Source organism: Solanum pennellii, chromosome 7 (genome assembly GCF_001406875.1).
Source record: "Solanum pennellii chromosome 7, SPENNV200".
Classification (NCBI taxonomy): Eukaryota; Viridiplantae; Streptophyta; class Magnoliopsida; order Solanales; family Solanaceae; genus Solanum; species Solanum pennellii.
Genome location: NC_028643.1, coordinates 61,577,849 through 61,596,561, shown reverse-complemented (window position 1 = coordinate 61,596,561; position 18,713 = coordinate 61,577,849). Strand labels below are relative to the sequence as shown.

The 18,713-nt window shown below is 29.9% G+C and overlaps 2 protein-coding genes across 11 annotated transcripts; one reads left to right on the top strand and one right to left on the bottom strand.

Moving 5' to 3' along the window:
- The first annotated feature begins 5,165 nt into the window (after positions 1 to 5,165).
- Positions 5,166 to 8,624, top strand: LOC107025546 (pre-mRNA cleavage factor Im 25 kDa subunit 1). 2 transcript variants are annotated; one of them, XM_027918431.1, is made up of 7 exons: positions 5,166 to 5,468; positions 5,552 to 5,597; positions 7,547 to 7,613; positions 7,732 to 7,799; positions 7,881 to 7,967; positions 8,055 to 8,165; positions 8,312 to 8,624. In XM_027918431.1, the coding sequence occupies exons 1-7, from the start codon at positions 5,341 to 5,343 to the stop codon at positions 8,384 to 8,386; spliced, it is 582 nt and encodes a 193-aa protein (XP_027774232.1). In that variant the 5' UTR covers positions 5,166 to 5,340; the 3' UTR covers positions 8,387 to 8,624. The 2 variants fall into 2 exon arrangements, with proteins under 2 accessions (XP_027774232.1, XP_015081817.1); XM_015226331.2 differs by having other exon boundaries at positions 5,171 to 5,468; positions 7,547 to 7,640.
- A 605-nt stretch (positions 8,625 to 9,229) lies between these two features.
- Positions 9,230 to 12,587, bottom strand: LOC107026343 (protein phosphatase 2C 50). 9 transcript variants are annotated; one of them, XM_015227280.2, is made up of 6 exons: positions 12,469 to 12,587; positions 12,133 to 12,199; positions 10,921 to 11,733; positions 10,433 to 10,771; positions 10,235 to 10,340; positions 9,230 to 9,907 (listed from the first exon to the last, which is right to left on the bottom strand). In XM_015227280.2, the coding sequence occupies exons 2-6, from the start codon at positions 12,151 to 12,153 to the stop codon at positions 9,573 to 9,575; spliced, it is 1,614 nt and encodes a 537-aa protein (XP_015082766.1). In that variant the 5' UTR covers positions 12,154 to 12,199; positions 12,469 to 12,587; the 3' UTR covers positions 9,230 to 9,572. The 9 variants fall into 9 exon arrangements, with proteins under 9 accessions (XP_015082766.1, XP_015082770.1, XP_027774230.1 ...); XM_015227284.2 differs by having other exon boundaries at positions 10,921 to 11,485; positions 12,469 to 12,586; XM_027918429.1 differs by lacking the exon at positions 12,133 to 12,199 and having other exon boundaries at positions 12,469 to 12,550.
- Between the last annotated feature and the right edge of the window lie 6,126 nt (positions 12,588 to 18,713).

The following is an 18,713-nucleotide window of genomic DNA, read 5'->3' as shown; positions in this document are numbered from 1 at the left end:
TTAAGCTTGAAAAGGACTAAGAAGGAACACTTACCTTCGCTCTGCTCAACTCATGGATAATCAATTCAATATATAAAGCAGTAAAACACATGTGTATATATATATATATGTGTGTGTGTGTGTGTGTGTGTGTGTGTATTTAAAGCAACTGAAACAATCTTAGTTCATTAAAAATTAAAACAATAACGAACTTAAATTTATTCATTTAAAGTAATATAACTTCTGTTGGAGATTCTCTAACCGACAACCATCACTATGAGCCTAAGTGATGGTACAACGTTTTACCTCACGCTGCCAAGGACCATCCTATACCTTGCCATCGATATATGACCTTACTTAACTTAGTGGATCCACTAGCTTAACTTACGTGATCATCTAAAAAGTATGACCCATTAATACCCATGATGGCTACAGTGGCGTAGCCACATAGAAGTAAGGGTATACATCCTTCGTCGGAAAAAAAGCATATATACAAGTAAAATATACCCGAAATGATTAAATAACATATTTTGGACACCATTTATGAAATTCCAGGCTCCGCCACTGGATGACCGCATGGTTTTATGGAGACTTGAGTTAATTGTGAACTCTCATCCCCACATAGGTTCTCAATACTACTCCCAAAATTTACTTTAGCTCATGCTTTTAAAATAACTTCCTTTCTTTGGGTTGAGATAATTGCTCAACACTTAGCTTATAAAAAAGCTCTCTTGGAATCAATGTTCTCTTTTCTTGTTCAAATCTCTTTGGCAAATCTTAGTTTTCTCTTAACTTAAATGTGAAAATATTTATAAACTTTTAGGGAATATTTAGTTCACTTATAACCTTTGAGAAATGAAACTCAACTTTTTATTCCTTGCTTAACATGAAAACTTTAGTTTTACTCAAATCTTAGGGAATACTTAGTTCCCTTATATTTCTTTTGAAGGAAAGACTTCAACTTGTTACTCTTTACTTTAACTTGAAATTCAAGCATTACCATGAAGTTAAAACGTTAAGCAAAAACTCTTGAAAACCTTTTAAGAGCTTTGTTTTGGACTAACTTCGTAACTTTAGACTTAACTCTTAACTTCTTCGATTGTGATCTTAGCTTTCCTTGAATTGGATTATCGATTCAAGGTTATGATTTGTGTTCTTTGATGATTTATAGGTGTTTAAAAATAATTTGAAGTAATTAGAATCATTGGAAGGTGTTAATGTACCTTGGAAGGACTTAGAAGGGCTAAACTACGAAAACTAGGCGAAAAACGCCGATCCAGGCGCGTTTGGGGAGCACCGTGCCAGACCAGTTGGTTGAGGCCTCATCCTGGGGCACTGCAGGCACGCCGCCCAAGGCCCCCTAGCACAGCTGGGGCGCGACGCGCTTGGTGCTGCCCAGGTGTGGCTGACGAACTTCTCTCTTCGATTTTCAACGTTAAATCCCCTAAACCTCCCTAGTTCTTTTCCCAAATCTTTAGAATCATCAATACCTTCAATACCCAATAGATCTAACTCGAAAACAACATCGAAAACTACAAATCAACATCAATAGGCATTCAAACAACTTAACCAAATAGGGATTAGACAAGATTCATCAAGAATTCACTTCTAATCATGTAAACAATTTTAAAACCACTGAATTGAAACAAGATTGGTGTACGGACGAATTAACCCAACACGAAAGACCTCATATACCTCAATAGGGATCACCCCCGATGAATTTTACTCAAAATTCCTTGGAGTTCTTGGCAAAACTTTGATCTTTCTCTCTTTTCCTTCTTCTCTTCTCTCTTCTCCAAACCCTAAGCGTGAATTGATTTCCAAAATTGACTTAAGGCTTATTTTTACCCCTAATAAACCCTTAAAACGAATTAGGAAATAAATGGGTGAAAAGACTAGTTTGCCCTTACTTAAATCCGAAAATGGATTTTCTTTACTTCAACAACCTAACTTCCTATAGGAATATCTCCCTCATACGATATCGAAAATGCGCAAACTCGGCAGCGTTGGAAGGATCTCTCCAAGGGATTTCCAACCATATCAAGAACTACCTCTAACTCATCCTGAGCTTGAAGTTATGGCCGTTTTAAAATGACCAAAACTCCCTTCTTAAACTTAGAAAAAATTTCAGATTTTCCCCTTTCTTTCCACTTTTTAGTTTATTAACTTATTACTAGCTATTTCGAGTTATGAGGTGTTAGACTCGCTCGCCTCTCTCCTTTCTCTCTCAATCTCACTTATCATATATACAAATCATACGTATAATATACAATTATCTAACCGATATACATATACAATTCACCTATCTCCCACTCTTTTCCCTCTCTCTCGCCTCTCTCCTCTCTCTCCCAGTCTCTCTCGCCTCTGTCTTCCATATAACATGTAGCTATGAAATGTAATTGTCAAATTATAGCTATGGAGAGTAATTAGGCTATTTTTAAATGGTTATATGTGAAAGTTTCCCTATTTTTAATAGATATATAAGTAACAATTAAAGGAGAAAGTAGAATGTTGGTGGCAATAGATTTTAATCAAATGAAACACTATAGTGAATATAGTATAAACATATGTTTTCATCTTTCTTATTCATAGGCTATGTATCGTTTCATATATTTTTTCTTTTTAATATTTCTATTGAGTACGAAATTTTCTTAAGTATGAATCTCCTGTTATTTTGTGTTCATTTTAACTTGAGAAAATGTTATGTCACAAGATACACTCTATACTATCTATATAAAAGTAGATAAGAAAAAAGTGATTGAATATAAAATAATCTTAAATCAAATTAAGGATTCTATAAACAATACTTTAAATTGTATTCATTTATTAATTTTTATTAATGAAAAAGTTTAATATTTTATATCACGGTACAACTTTTATAAAATACTAGATACTTTCATCAGACAACAACTATATGATATATATACAGCTGGAAAAAGGAGAAGACTACAATTCTACAAAAATAAGGTAGAAACTTAAAGATATAAAAAAAATTTCACCAAAGGTGATGTTATTCATATATTAAAATTAAATTATGCTTCTAAAATATATATGTATATCTAAAATAAAGAATTGGTCAAACTAAATACTTGACATACACTCAAACCTCAATTTAATCATTAGTCGTTACAACAATAAAGTACCTTTTTTTTTTGTACAATTACCTCTCTATGATAGTCTTATTCAAATATTAATTGGTAAAAGATACATTACATATAAAGATAAAATATTAAAATACTTATGATAATCATTATTAATGTCATGCACATGCTAAATTTCAAGTAATGAATAATTAAGAGAAAAATTATATCTAAATGGTGACCATCATTTAGTTTCATAACCTCAAGAAGAAAGACTATTAGTAACATTTTTTGTATTGATTTTTTGTTTAAAAAAATTGTTGGTTAGATTTATTTACAAAATCGAGTGAAGTAAAAATAATACTGAAAAAAAACTGTTTCTTTGTCTACATATTTAAACTTTGGATATATTTTGAAATGTTTCAATGACATTTGGTCGATTTGATCTCAAAGTAAAAGTTACTCTATGACAATCTGAATATAAATTTAAAAGAACTTGTGCTATGTATTTTTAAATTATAATTATTTACTAAAAAACATTAATATAGTAATATTGATTCTATTTACAAAACCGTATACTATATATACGATATACTCGTACAATGTACGTGCTGTGAAACTAACAAAAAAAAACATAGCACAATAGCCCTTCATTTCAAAATAAGTCGTATTTTTAGCTTGTGCACACCTCTTAAGGAAATTAAGTATTTCTAAAAAGTGAGATGCATTTTTTCTAATTTACTTTTAATAAACACATGTAACTCTTTTTTATTATTTTAAATAACGATAAATTTGAGAGAACATTATTAACGTGTTCTTGATTATGTAACATAAAATTTATTTTATAGTAAACAAAAAATAAGAAGTTAAAACACCACTTATTTTGAAATAGAGAAAAAATAATACTCTCTCCGTCTCATTTTATGTGGCAACATTTGATCGGGCAAGAAGTTTAAGAAATAATAAAGACTTTGAAATGTTTACCAAATTACCCTTCAAAAAAGTAAACTAATTTTTCTCTCTCTTCATTAATGCATTAGGTACTATCTTTAAAATTTAGTGGGACCAATAAGGGTAAAAAAGAAATTATACATATAAATATACCATATAAGAAAATGTGACTTTCTTTTTGGGATTGACCAAAAAGAAAATTGTGCCACATAAAATAGGACGGAGGGAATAATTAATAAAGCGTCACTACTTAGTACGATTATTCCAAATTTGTTGTCAATATACTAAATAAATGCATGTAGCACTTTTTTTCAAAAAAAAAAAGATAAAATTGGAAGAACATTATTAACTTGTTCTTGATTATGTAAACTAAATTTTATCCAAAAAAAAGAGGTAAAACACCACTTATTCTTAAATGAAGGAAATAGTAGTAATTAATATCGTGACACTAATTAGTACTTCTATGGTTATTTTAAGTCAGTTGTCAATTTAAAAATAAATATATGTGGCTCTTTTTTATAATTTAAAGGGATAAAGGTCTGAAATACTAACTTTGGTCGAATTTGGTGTTGCGATATTAAACTTTCATGAGGATCTATTACCTTGTTGAACTATTTAATAGTTATTTTTTTCCCTGAACTATTTAATAATATATTTTAGAGGTATATACGTGCCCACGTGGACATATTACTATTTATAATTTTATATTATTTTTTATTTTCATGTATACAATTATATATGTTTAAAATACTGTATTAAAGAGTCTAGGAAGGTAATAGGTTCTCATGAAAGTTTAATCAAAATTAGTATATTTTTCATATCCTTATCCCAAATTAAAACAAAGCCTATTTTTCAACATAATAAATAATATGTACAATACACATGTAATGCATGTGCCGTGAAACTAATATATCAAAATTTCAAATAACAATGGCCTCAAAATAGGAAGACTTGTTCTGTCCAAAATCACACGTCTGTTCCATATTAATGTTTGATAAACAAATTGAACATCGGTTTACTATAATAACTAATTTTAAATTTTTTTTGTCCTTAATAAAATAATATTTTGCTACTCAAATATTTAAAATTTATTTTAAAATAATAAATTTAAAGTTTTTTTTTTTTTTTAAATATGATATTAAGTCAAAAAAGACATATAAAATGAAACGGGAAGGAAATTGGCAGTGTGTTTGTGTTTCATAATATTTGTGATTTAGTCATTTGAAGTTTGAGGCCGCTCAAACCCTCTGTGGAAGAGACACGTGGTTTGTGTTTTTTGTTATTTAATTAATAAGTGGAAGAATAGCAACTCTGTTTCTTGAGTTTGTCAATGGCAGGTGGAAATTTGGATGTTTTGGATATTTACCCACTCAATCATTACTATTTTGGTTCAAAAGAATCGCTTCCATTGAAGGAGGAGGAAACCTTGGATCATCGCATTCAACGCTTCAAATTCAAGTATATATTTTTCTATACTTTCTATCAATATAATAATAATAATAATATATTGTGTGTTCATTTTTTTTTCCTCTTTATTTCAGCTATAATACTCATGGAATCAGGACTTGTGTACAAGCTGTGCTTTTGGTTAGTTTCTTTTTCTTCCTTTTTTCAATACAACTACAGGCAAGGGTTGAGTATACAGTAGCTTTAGATACTGCGATCCAAATTATTATAAGTTTCAAAATTCAGAGGCGGAGCCACGATTATCGCAAAACATGTTTCACAAGTTGATATACATATATATATATATATATTTGTTTAATTTTCTAATATAAAATACATGATCAAAGCGCCATTTCTTTAGAAATAATTGAAAGTCTCAGTTGTTACAGCCTAAAAATTAGCCTCTGGAATTTTGCTCCCTTAATATAAGTGCTTTTCTGCAAGAGTTGAGGGTTTTGTTTTGTAGCTAACTAGAGTTATTTAGGTATTAGTAACACATGAACTAGTTTTGAATTTGTTTGTGTAGGGTTTAGTAGTTTCATCTTATATGTTGCATAAAACTATATATAGATTTCCTTATAACTTATATATGTGTTAGCTATACAGGTTTTTGAATTGCAAAACAAACATTGTATTATTAATTTTATACATAGTCATAACCAACTATCAAATATATTTTACTTATACAAGATCTCATACATGTATGTTATTTCTCCTAATCAGCTATCAAACGACTCCTGACAGTTTAAGGTGTGCCTATAATCTTAATGGTGTGGAGCTTTATCTAAAGAAGCTGGTAGCATTAAAGATGAATTTAGCTGGCAAAATTATGAATGGTTAAGGGATCATTATTGATCAAAATGTAAATCAGAACTAATACAGGAGATCAGAAATCCCGAATAAACTATAAACTTTAAAAGAGAAGTTTTGGATATAAATATATGTTTAAAATTGTTTTGGATCTCTAACACCATTTTAACTTTATATAAAATCGCAATAAGCGACTGACTTGGCTTAGCAGGCCAGTAACTTTGTCAAATGGAACATTCAATAAAATTGGGACGATATAGTGTCCCGTGGCTCGTGCACAAGGATGTAACATAAATCGAGAAATGGTCTAAACTTTTCAAAGACTACACGTGGTTTCCATCTCTAAAAGCTGTTATCTTATCTTGCATTTCTTTCTTCTTAGTGAGAAAGTAGCTTGAAGTTGTAGGGTTCTCATTTTGGAATAGAATTGCAACAGAGGTTCTTCTGTTATTTCACTATGTAGTTGTAGGATCCAGGCCCTACTGCTTTGATTCAATATCCACGAGTAAACGCCTCCTGGCTGAAGTTTTTTTGAGGGAACATAGTGACCTAAAGATGTACCTTCTACGCCTCCGCCTTATGATAAACAACTTGATACTGCAGCTAAGCATGGTTGGCTCATGAAGTGCTGAATAAGTAGACACTACAATAAAAATGACCATTAGCGGCAATTAAGAATATGTATTTTTAGCGGCAATTGTCACTCTTTATATATGTCCCTAAAGCCTTTAGCGACATTGGTTCTAATGGCACTTAACTAATGCCGATAAAGACGAAAGTTGTTTTTGTTGTAGTGGGAGCCAACACCGTGAGCTGCGACAAAACCTGTTTGTATCATAAACTGCTTAAACATGGAGTCATCGAGATAGTTCAGCAGTCAGTTTTGCAACTTTGCAGGTTCTAAGAGCCTGTTTGGACGGGCTAATAACTTATGGCTTATACGCCAATGCAAACAGGCTCTAAGTCTGCAATTTACTAATTTCCAGTGTGAGTAGTTAAATATCAAAAGAGCAGTAGAGATTGTAGTTCCGACATCTGTTCCAATAGTTCAAGTTCCATAAATTGGTGCCTGATTTTAAGTGAATGATCTTGATACTTATTCATGTGCATCCTCATGGACGGTTGTAGTACGGGGTGCAATTTCTATTCAAACAACTCAAGCCTTTATGTATTCTTCTGTTGTTAAAAATGTCAATTACCCATTGAATTATATACTGCATTAGAAAGGGGCGATTCTTGGTTGTTGTTAGATGATATAGTATGCATACGTTGCATTGCAGGTTGATTTGTTCAAACATCCACATCTATTATTATTGCAAGTACGGCATTCCCTGTACAAACTTCCAGGTGGTCGTCTTAGGCCTGGTGAATCAGGTTCAACGATATCTTTTCTCATTTTATCCAGTTTTCTATGTTGAAGCTGGTAGTTTGAGCGCTGAAGAATTTTTCTTGTTGACATACACAGAAATTGAATGTCTTAGACGTAAACTCTCAAGTAAATTATCCATGAGCGAAGAAGATGACAGATGGGAGGTATTCATCATTTTACGTAGCGTTTTCAATTTATATTTTTGGCTACGCATCTTTTAAATGTTTCATTTGATATATACGTAGGTCGGTGAATGCCTTGGGATGTGGTGGAGACCTGACTTTGAAACATTGATTTACCCAGTTTTGCCACCTAATATAAAAAGGCCAAAGGTACTTGGTCATAATATTCTGAAATTTGTCTAGTTAGCTGTCAGGAGTTCTTGAAGGCATTAGCAAGGTTAACTTCTTTCTTTGTAGGAGTGCACAAAACTATTTCTAGTGAGGTTGCCCGAAAGTTGCAAATTCATTGTACCGAAGAACCTCAAACTTATTGCCGTTCCATTGTGCCAAGTTCATGAAAATTTCAAGGTACTGTACAGCAGGCACATTCATGATAGAATATTACCATGCTAATTGATCAATCTGTTTTTCTTTTATCACAATGGATTCTTACAGACAGTTGGCCTTACTCGATGTTATACTTGAACTAATGCAATCAATACCCTTGTATGCAGACATATGGGCCAATAATAGCCGGAGTTCCCCAACTGTTATCGAAGTTCTCCTACAATACACCTGATACTGACTGATCTGTGTCATAATACAAGTTACATTAGGCTCAATGCTATTTCCATCCAGCATGCTGTAGAATGCCAAGATAGTAGTGAGTTTGACATGTATATGTAGTATGTGGAGTGTGATTAAGCAAAGTCGAGACACACATGTTTTTATTTGTAATGTTTCCATCTGCAGTGTCTGTTTCTACCTGTATATTTGTATAATTGTATTGGCTTGTTCTGAAAAAAAAAAAATTTAACTTATAAATCATTCAACTGTAATGCTTAGTTCTTGACCTCTGAAGAAGAAGAATCTCTGAATGGAATGAGAGGTGCCTAACCAACTTCCATTAGACATAACTGACTGCATTGATCTCTGTAGCTACACTCATAATGATATCTATGTTACCTAGTATTGTCACAGTATCATTCTTTTTAACTAACTGAGGAAATGACAGAGGAAAATTGAGCTTTTGCACATTTTGGTTAATCCATGAACAGGATCAAGAGAGTTAGACTTAAACTTTTGCTGCCAGAAAATTAGAGCAAGTGTATTAAAAACAGTACTTAATTTATCATTTTTGGTCGAACAGTATGCCATTCCTCAACATTCTTTAACTTTCATTGATTTTCTACCCATGTATTCCAAGAAAGTAGCTTACAAAATGCACCAATTACTTGTAATACATCCTGTCAAGCTGCCAGCTTTGTCATTTTCAAGTTTTGAGAACTATGTTTGTTTGATAGTTTCTTCTCTTTTCTTGCTCAAAAGCTGCTGACTTTGACTACCATCTATGTTTGAATGCTTTTGGACCAACACGACAAGCAAATGCGCGGAGAAGGGGAAATTATAGACGGTGGTAAAACAAAACCAAGAAATGGCAACAGAAAATTAGACCTCAAGAAAAGGATAGATACAAAAACAGCAAGCTCACTCACATAACTTGTTTCTACTTGTGTAGTTGTGTGTTCAGTGAGAGAGTTCTGGGAAGACAACATTAAACTACAGTAACATAAATAATCTGTGCTGGGAGTCAATACTTTGTTCTTTGAACCAACTCTGCTGAATTTTTATTGTCAGAATAACTTCCGTCATGTACGGTAACAGCCTAATTATAAAGGAAGCTAAAATCTGCAATGAGTACTATTTGATTATCATCCTGTACGATAACTTTCCAATGTTACATCCACAAATGAAATACGAGGATGGTTTAGTGCGTTATGTTTTCTTCTTGAATTTCCTCTGTGCCTTCAAATCGACCACAATCACAGATATATTATCTCTGCTGCCCCTTTGGAGAGCAACTCGAGTCAAGTACTCTGCAGCATCTTGAGCAGCAGGATCTACGTTTTCACCCCTTTCCCTACTCAAAGTACCACCATTCTTTTTGTGCCAGAGAAGAATTCGTCTCCGGGCTACATCACAAGCTTCTTCATTTGTCAAGACATCCCATAGCCCATCACTTGCTAAAATTAGACAGTCGTCTTCTTTTGCTCGGGGTACAAACATCATTTCTGGATCTGGAATCACATAAGGCCTTAAATATCTATCACCTGTAATAAAATGACAACCTCGTCAAATCAAGAAAGCTTTGATCTCTAGAATAGCAGTTTCCAAATAATAAATGACAACCATGTCAACTGAAGTTAGACGTCGTTATCCAACATCAGTGGGCTGCTTCAGGGTTGACCTTTGACACTATATATTGTATGGAATAACACTTTAAGTTTGGTACATGTGCAGGTCTGCTCCATCGTAGCTTTGAGATTCCTTCATTTCCATGTGCAAATCAAGCACAATATAGATGACTCTCTTAACCCTCTCCAGTAAAAATACAACAATACAACAAAATTTGCAGGCGGCTAGTACAATATACATACCAATTGACCTTGAAACTGCAAGAACACCAGAAACGCGATGTCCATCCCAATTAATGACCTTCCCTCCCAGTTCTTCTATTCGTGAACACTCATCTTCCCTATTTGGCTGGAAACAATTAACAACGAATATTATATGGTTGCAAAAAGAAATTACTAGCAGATGTTGCAGAGCGGTGTAACAACAAACACTAGCCTTACCTTATGGTCAATGGATAATGGCATGGGCAGTTTTCCCCGACAAAGGACTGCCCTTGAATCACCACAATTCGCAACAATAATATGGGTTGGACTAACAACAGCAACTATAGCTGTAGATCCAACTGCTTCAGGAGCAATGACTGAAAGGTCAGGCTCAATCCCGTCTGTTTCACTACAGAACCCTCCTACCTCATCATCGACTCTACAGAAACAATTCAAGAAAGCCTTTGACCATTGCTCCTTCCAGTTAACACTTCCATTATGTGGATCCTCTTTCATGATATCTATCTCCTGTGCTAAAACCATATGGAGACGCTCATGACAATAATTAGCTACCTGCTATGGAAAAAACAGTTGGTCTTAGTACATAGGCATAAATGACAAACAAATAGGTAATGAACTCTAAACATACAGGCAACTTAACAGTTCTTGTGTTACTAGAAACTAAAAACAAGAGTGGAATTTAACAAAAACGGATAGAAATTCACCTGAGAGCCTCCATGTCCATCATAAACCCCATATAAATGGGCTGTAAGTGTTTGACTCAGGGCATGAGAAACTGGCGCATCAGTCAAAATATGGGAAGGGATTCTCAGAAACCTTGGTAAAGCTATAGCAGTATCTTCCATCTCCGGCCTCTTTCCTTGTATCGTGATGAGCCCCCAAAGCGGTACAGAATCAAAACAAAGGGTATTTGGCCTGCTTATCTTTATCTCTTGTGAGGTCTCAAGATGGGATGGTGATAATTTTCTTTTATAATCTTCAGCACCCACAACCATGGTGGAAACAATATCACTTACAAGTTGTGACTCATTAACCAACTCATTAGCCAAACTACACGAAAAAGACTTTCTCAGAATCTGGGATACACCAACCTTCTTTTCCTCATCTCGAGGAGGCATTTTCCCAACCTTAACCTCCAAATCTGTACATTCTTGGTTAGGCATGCTGACACGCTCATCAACTAGAGAATCAGAACAAGTCATATTTCCGAAAAGCTCATCAGTAGGTGAAATCAAATTGTTGTCCATAGATCTACCATCTTCTACCTCACTAGCAATCAAACAATTCCCATTAGCTACAACTGTCGAAGAAAAACTCTTCCCTTTCCTGATTTCATGACAATCAGCAACTGTCATAAAGAGGTTAGCTTTGTCCCTGGACACTCTATGATTCGACACCGAACAAGGAAGTTTGCACTTGTTAGGTTCTGACAGCAAGCTAGTCGTATTGGGGATCAGCTCATATCCAGCAAAGTCAATACATGTAGGTAATACTGATTCATCATATATCAATTTTCCCTGTTTATATGATACAGCAAGTGTTGGAAACATCTCTTCCATCAGTACCCTTCTTCTAACCAACCAAAATTATTCAAATCCCTAAAATTTACTTAAGTTTTAAGCCAACAAAAGGTTTGACAAAAACAAAAAAACAGAATAAATCTATGACAGAAGAGAATATGGATCCAAAGTCTAAACTTGTGGAATCACTATCCATATAACCCTATTCAGCATCTTGTACTCTTCTATTCCAATTCTATCCATTCAACAACACATTACCAACAAACCCCCTAAACAGAGAATCACTTTTCATCAACTTATAATATATAGGAAACAACAAATCTAGTGGTCACTGCTTAACAAGACAGAGACACAACATATAAAGATTCAATCTTTATTGAAAAAAAAGGGACTTACAAGCACAAGCAGACCATACATGAAACTTTTTTCCAAATTCAAAGCAACCCAACTTCTTCTTGGTTACCTAAAGTTAGTTGAATCAAAAAAAAAAAAAGAAAGAGTTTGTGAAAACCCCATATAGTTCAAGGGTCAAACAAATCAAGAAAAGGTGCATGCAAAGATTTGTTATTAGAGATAATAATCATTCAATATTTATTGTGGGTATTATATTGTACATATAAAAACAAGGTTTGATTAGATACACAAATCAATGAATACAATAATCCAATAAACAAATACTCATAATAATGATAATAATAAAAAAGGGAGGAAGGTAAGTGAGAAGTTGCTTACCGTTTCAAAACAATCTTGCATTAATGACACACTAAATAATAAAAAAGAAAGAAGGAAAAAGAAAAAAAAAAGGAACTTCAGTTCCTCTCATTAAAAAATAAATGATACTAATAGTAAGTAATTGAAAAAAATATAGATTAGACAGCAGTGTGTGTGATGTGTCCACTTTTATCTACTCTCCCCTTAATCTAAATTTATTTTTAATAATAAAACAAAATTTAAATTAAAGATAGGTAAAATATACTCATTCATTTCCATTATTGATTTATTACCTTCCTTAAAGAAATAATGAATAGTACGAATAGTATTAGTATATTATTTTTTGGATTTTATTAAAAATTTTATATTTTTAAAACATATTAGATGATAAATAATATTTAATAACAAGATAAAAAATAGATATAAAAATAAATTATCTTTTTAATTTTTTAAATTAAATAAAAATTATCAAATAATTATTTTTAATATAATAAAAATCTATTATTGAAGGAAAGAAAATATTTTATTTTGCACATTTCTTAAAAAAGATATCCATTACTCCTATCAATTTAATAATACTTTTCTCTTTGCATCATATTAATATCTCTTCATTAGTATGATTAATAAAAGTATATATAGAAACAAATAGTTATGCCTTAATTTTGTATTTTTTATTTTTTTTAAAAGGTGGGGGCCAAAAAACCGAAAAAACAAAACTGTGGTTTTATTAAATTGTTAGTCAAGTGGGTCCCAGTTAGCAGACATGTGTCCAACGAGGTGTCTTCTTTTGATTGGTAATGGACCCACTTCTTGATTTTTAATGTTTCTTTCGGTGAACTAATGGGATGATCTTTTTTTAATAGTCTTTCTGAAAAGTATTAAAATAATTTTTTTTGGTGAGTGGGGCCCATAATAACTCCGTGTCCTTGCCACGTTGAGCTTTAGTTTTCCTGTACAAAAAAAACTTTTGGGTAAATTGGGTCAAAGACTCAAGACGGACAAATTGACGCATACCATCTTTTTCAATAAAAAATATTCTAATTTTTTAATGTTTGAAATGGTGTTTTCAAAAATATTTTTAAATAGTGTCCTTTGAATTGATTTTTAACTTATGACTTATAAGTCAAAAGTCATAAATTAAGATTTATAACTTATGATTTTTGATTTATATTTATTATTTTAACTTTAAAATAAATATTTATAAATATTTTTGATTTTATCGAAATACTTGGACATAAGCCGTAGAATTTAGAGCATAAAAGCAAAATAAGTAATTTTTTTTATATATAATTATTATATTGTCGTATATATATAATTCTTTTTAGATAATTGTATCTGAAATTGATAGGATTGAGATTTCATATTCTTTGTGTAAGTTCTTTTTCTTTTTTTTTGTAATCACTCGTATACTTTTTATCTTTCTTCTTCTTCTTTGAATACATATAAATAATAATCCGTATAAATACTAGTTGAGTATGAGAATCAGTAGTAGATGTGGAAGTGAGCAATGATTTCATACTAAAGATTATCTGTGCTATTATTATTTTTGAGTTCTTTTATCTTTCTCAAATAATAATTACTCCTTCCGTTTCAAAAAGATTGACTTAATTGGACTTAGAACGGAGTTTAAAAAAAGAAAAAAGACATTTTAATCTTGTAATTTTAAATTAAAGTTATATCAAATGTACCAAAATGTCTTTTGATCATGTGGTCTTAAACATGCCACGTGGAAAGTTAAAGTTAAAATGACCAAACAAAGAAAGGGGTCATTCTTTTTGAAACAAACTAAAAAAAATAAGGACATTCTTTTTGAAACGGAAGGAGTATGATTTTTTGAATATTATTAATATTTATTTAATTTATTTTTACAATATTAAATTTTTTACATTTATTTAATTTTAGTGAAAAATTATAAAATTAAAAATACATAACATATAAATCTGTAGATTGATGAAATTTATGTTACGCATTATGAGGATTATACTTCGCTCGTGCTATATACTATTGCTTGCCTCATGCGCTCCCTCCACCTCCACCCCCACCCTTTTTAAAATATTGACTTAAAATAAATCAAATTAAAGATTTAAAATTTATAAACTTAAATCGTTAAATTTTAATTATTATATTCATAATAAAATATTTAATGTATTTAATAATTATTAAAATATAAATAGTGTACTTAACCAAAAAATGCTGACTTTATTTGGATTCACACTTAATACAATAAAAAATCATCTCTCATGTAAAAAGTAATCTTATGATTAATAAAGTTATAATGAATTGTGGGGGTCATAGTCCAAAGTTTAATAAAAAAATATGTGATTATTTCCTCGTTAATCTAAAGTTTGATAGATATAATTATTGACTGAATCAAACTTCTTCTTAATTTTGAGATATACTCCCAAACTTTTCTCATGTTATTTTTGTAAATGTCTATTATATCCTAACATTACCCACCTTCATCTTCGTTTTAATACTTCTCTTAAAATAATATTCATTTTGTCCAAAAAGAAAAAGGGGGGAAAATTCGGTGAATATAAATCTTTTCAAATGTAATCGTGATTAATATTCATTAAAATCTCATAAAAATGATATTTGATAAATTAATAATTTCTCTAAAATGATATTTTTTTTCGATTCTGACTGGGCCAATGAAAAAATTCACCAATTTCAATAAAATAATTAAACAATATATTTTGAGGAAGCCTCTATATAAATATATGATCTCATTAATATTATAAATCAATGATTTTTAAAAGTATAAATATATCTAAGATAATTTAGTGAAATGTGATTGTATTGTGTTTTTTTGTTAAAATTTAAATCTCGTTCAAGCTCATCTCTAATTTTTTTTGTTGTATAAAAAAGTTTCGGTATTGTCTTTTTGAACTGCATCATAAAATTGTGAAGAGTTGTAAGGTATTGTACCATCTTTAGCTTCATCATCAACATTGTTTTTTCCAGTAACATTCAAAAAAATTACTTTTGAGCTTTGGACTTCTAAACGTGTATCATTTTCACTCAGGCAATCCAACATGTTATTGTTTTTCATTTTATTGCGGCAACATATATCATTGATCATGACTTCAAGTTTATAAATAACATTTTAATGAGTAAATTCATTCAAATTTTCTGATATTCATCCCCTGAACAAATTTGTAGCGTCGAAAATAATTTGTTATTGTCTCTTGCTGGACATTTATCGTTCAAGCCGGAATTACAAAATTAGTAGCATCATAAAAATTAATCTTATCAATCAATCACTAAACAAAAAATTAATAATATTACAATGAAATAATGAATCACACACGTACATTGTACTTTATATATAATGAATTTATTTTTTATGTGAATTTAATAAATATGATACATAATTTGGTAAAATACAATAATTTGAATATATTTGTTATACTTTATTGTAATTTCTTATGTGAATGTAGTAAATATGAAACATATACTAGTAAAGTAAATTTTTTTTAGTATAATCAAAATTAACCTTCTTTGAATCTCAAAACACTCCTTAAATCAAATAATATCAATTAAATAGTACTCCTACAAAATAATAATATTTTATGGTCCATTATATTAATTTAATGAGACATTAGTATACATTATAGAATTCTTATTGTATCTTAATTAAGAAAGAGAGATTAGTAGTGGTAAGTGTTTGCTTCCCCACAAATTATGGGACAATTGTCCCTATTTCAGCCTTGATTCCAATGTTAGTCCAACTTCCTAATTTATTTTTCTTGATTAGGAGCATAAACATCAAATTAATATTTGATATAGTTTCAGATATAACATTTATAAAAAATAATATTCTATGTCACACTAATTAACAAGTAGGATATTTAAAAAAAATTATAATAAAAAAATATTTTTAGATATTTAAACAATAATTAAAACAAATAAATTAAAACAACAATTATCAGGAATATTAAGCCTCCTATTAGTTTAGTTTTGGTGTATCCTAGATCTCATTCTTCTTTTTCACAACTTTATTTTTCTAGAAATGAAGTCCACTATGAGCCAAAATAATTATATATCTCCAGAAAAGGAAAACTTATTTTTTTTCGTGAATAAATCTTAACCACATTTGATGTGGTGATAAAATAGTAAGTAATCACTTAAATCACTTTTTACCAAAAAAAGATAATCACGTAGATTAATGAAACCATGTGTATCTAGTTATGACTGATTTTGGACACTTGGTGAATTCTAGTGAGCTTAAAAAGAGGTAGATCTAAAGTATACTAATCTATCGATTTATTTAATATACATATTTAATTCATGGATTTTGATGATGTAAAGAAGTAAAACTTATCCATATTGGCTTATATCAATTAATATATGTACGTAATGTGTTTAAATTTAATATTTATTTTATTTAATTTTAATTATTAATATATATTTTATTTTATTAAATTATATAAATATTAAAATTATATTAATTTAATATAAATATTCGACACGAATAATTTTTTCCCGATATAAATTATATAGTGTATGTTAACTATTTCACTTAGATCAGATAAATATATTTTATATCATCGAACACATATATTAGGACTAGACACAAGTGTCCGAGTACACACTCAATATGATAATATGTGTTTTTTTTGTCTCATTTTATGTGGTATAGATTGAATTTAGATAATTAATTAAATTTTAATATGTTTTTAAATATTTTAAGTTATTAATTATTATGATTTATAATATTTTACGTAATTTTAAAACAATATACATTACTATTTTTATCTCAATTTATGTAACACAAATAGAATTTCAAGAGTCAATCAAATGTTGTTAATTATTGAGATTTACAATACTTTACACGTAGTTTTCAAATTAAATATTACATGTTACTTTTTTTTATTATTGTGATTTATAGTACATTTTACATAAATTTTTAATAATATATGTTATTTCTTTTATCCCAATGTATGTAGCACAAATAAAATTTCAAGCGTCAATTAAATATTGTTAATTATTGAATTTTAAAATACTTTCTACGTAATTTTCAAAATTAAATAATATATGTAATTTTTTTAATCCCATTGTATGTGAATCAATTGAATTTATTTGTATGTTTTTTACATATATTTTAAGTTTATTATTTTCATGATTTATAGTATTTTTTAAATAATTTTTAAATATTTAAAATTAAAAAAAAAGATAAACAAATTAAAACGAAAGAATCACCGAAAAAGAAGAAAAACACTGTAGCTATTATAGTGAATAACAATTAACACTCTATCTTATTATTATTATTATTATTATTATTATTATTATTATTATTTTGAAATAGAAAATCTATTTTTGGAATACAATCAATTCAAATAAATCAAATCAGTAATTAAAAAAATATGACAATTAATAATAAAATAATGGTGAAACATAAATTCAAAAAACCCTAACAATAATTATAAGGTGGGATTACCTAAATATGATATCAGATATCAAATCCCACCGACTACATGAATAGGGAGACATTTATCATAAATCGATCAAATACACAAATAAGTTAGTAATACAATAATTTTCAATAAATTATTTCTTCTATTTAATTGTAACTTCCATATACATCTATTTATCTAAGATCATTTTCTTGATAAGCTGAAGTCATGTTCTATCTAATCACCTCTCTGCAATAATTTTTTAACCTATTTCTATATATTCTCGACCCCCAAATTTCAACATCTCTCCTTAAAGGGATCCATTTGTTCTAGATATGCTTATTTATAATCTCATCACTTTGATTATAATTACATATTAATCTTAATATCTTCATTTTCTCCATTTACATTGAAAGAATCTAAAAATTCTTAATTAGTCAACACTATAGCTTATAAAACAAATTTGACATAACCAACACTCCCTGAGAATTACCTAAAGCTTAAATTTGAAATTGGAAGAGGAATTAGTTTGCTTATCTATAAGCGTATGCTAATAAATCCTTCTTCATATTATAATTTATTTTTTTGGTACAACTTTTTCATATCATTTGCAATATAAAAAAGGATATATATATAATAATAATAATGAGAAAGTAGAGTAGATGGGTGAACAACCTTGAACGTGTCACTATTATATGAAAATCTGAATTCTTTTCTTATCGTATTCAATTGCGGACCACCACCGACTCCAAGTTAGCCACGTATTTTTTCCTCAATAAAAAAAAAATCAATTCAGCAAATATCTCAATTGCATTAACTTTTTTTTTTAAAAAAAAATATTTATAGCCTCCTCAATTGGACGGTTAAATG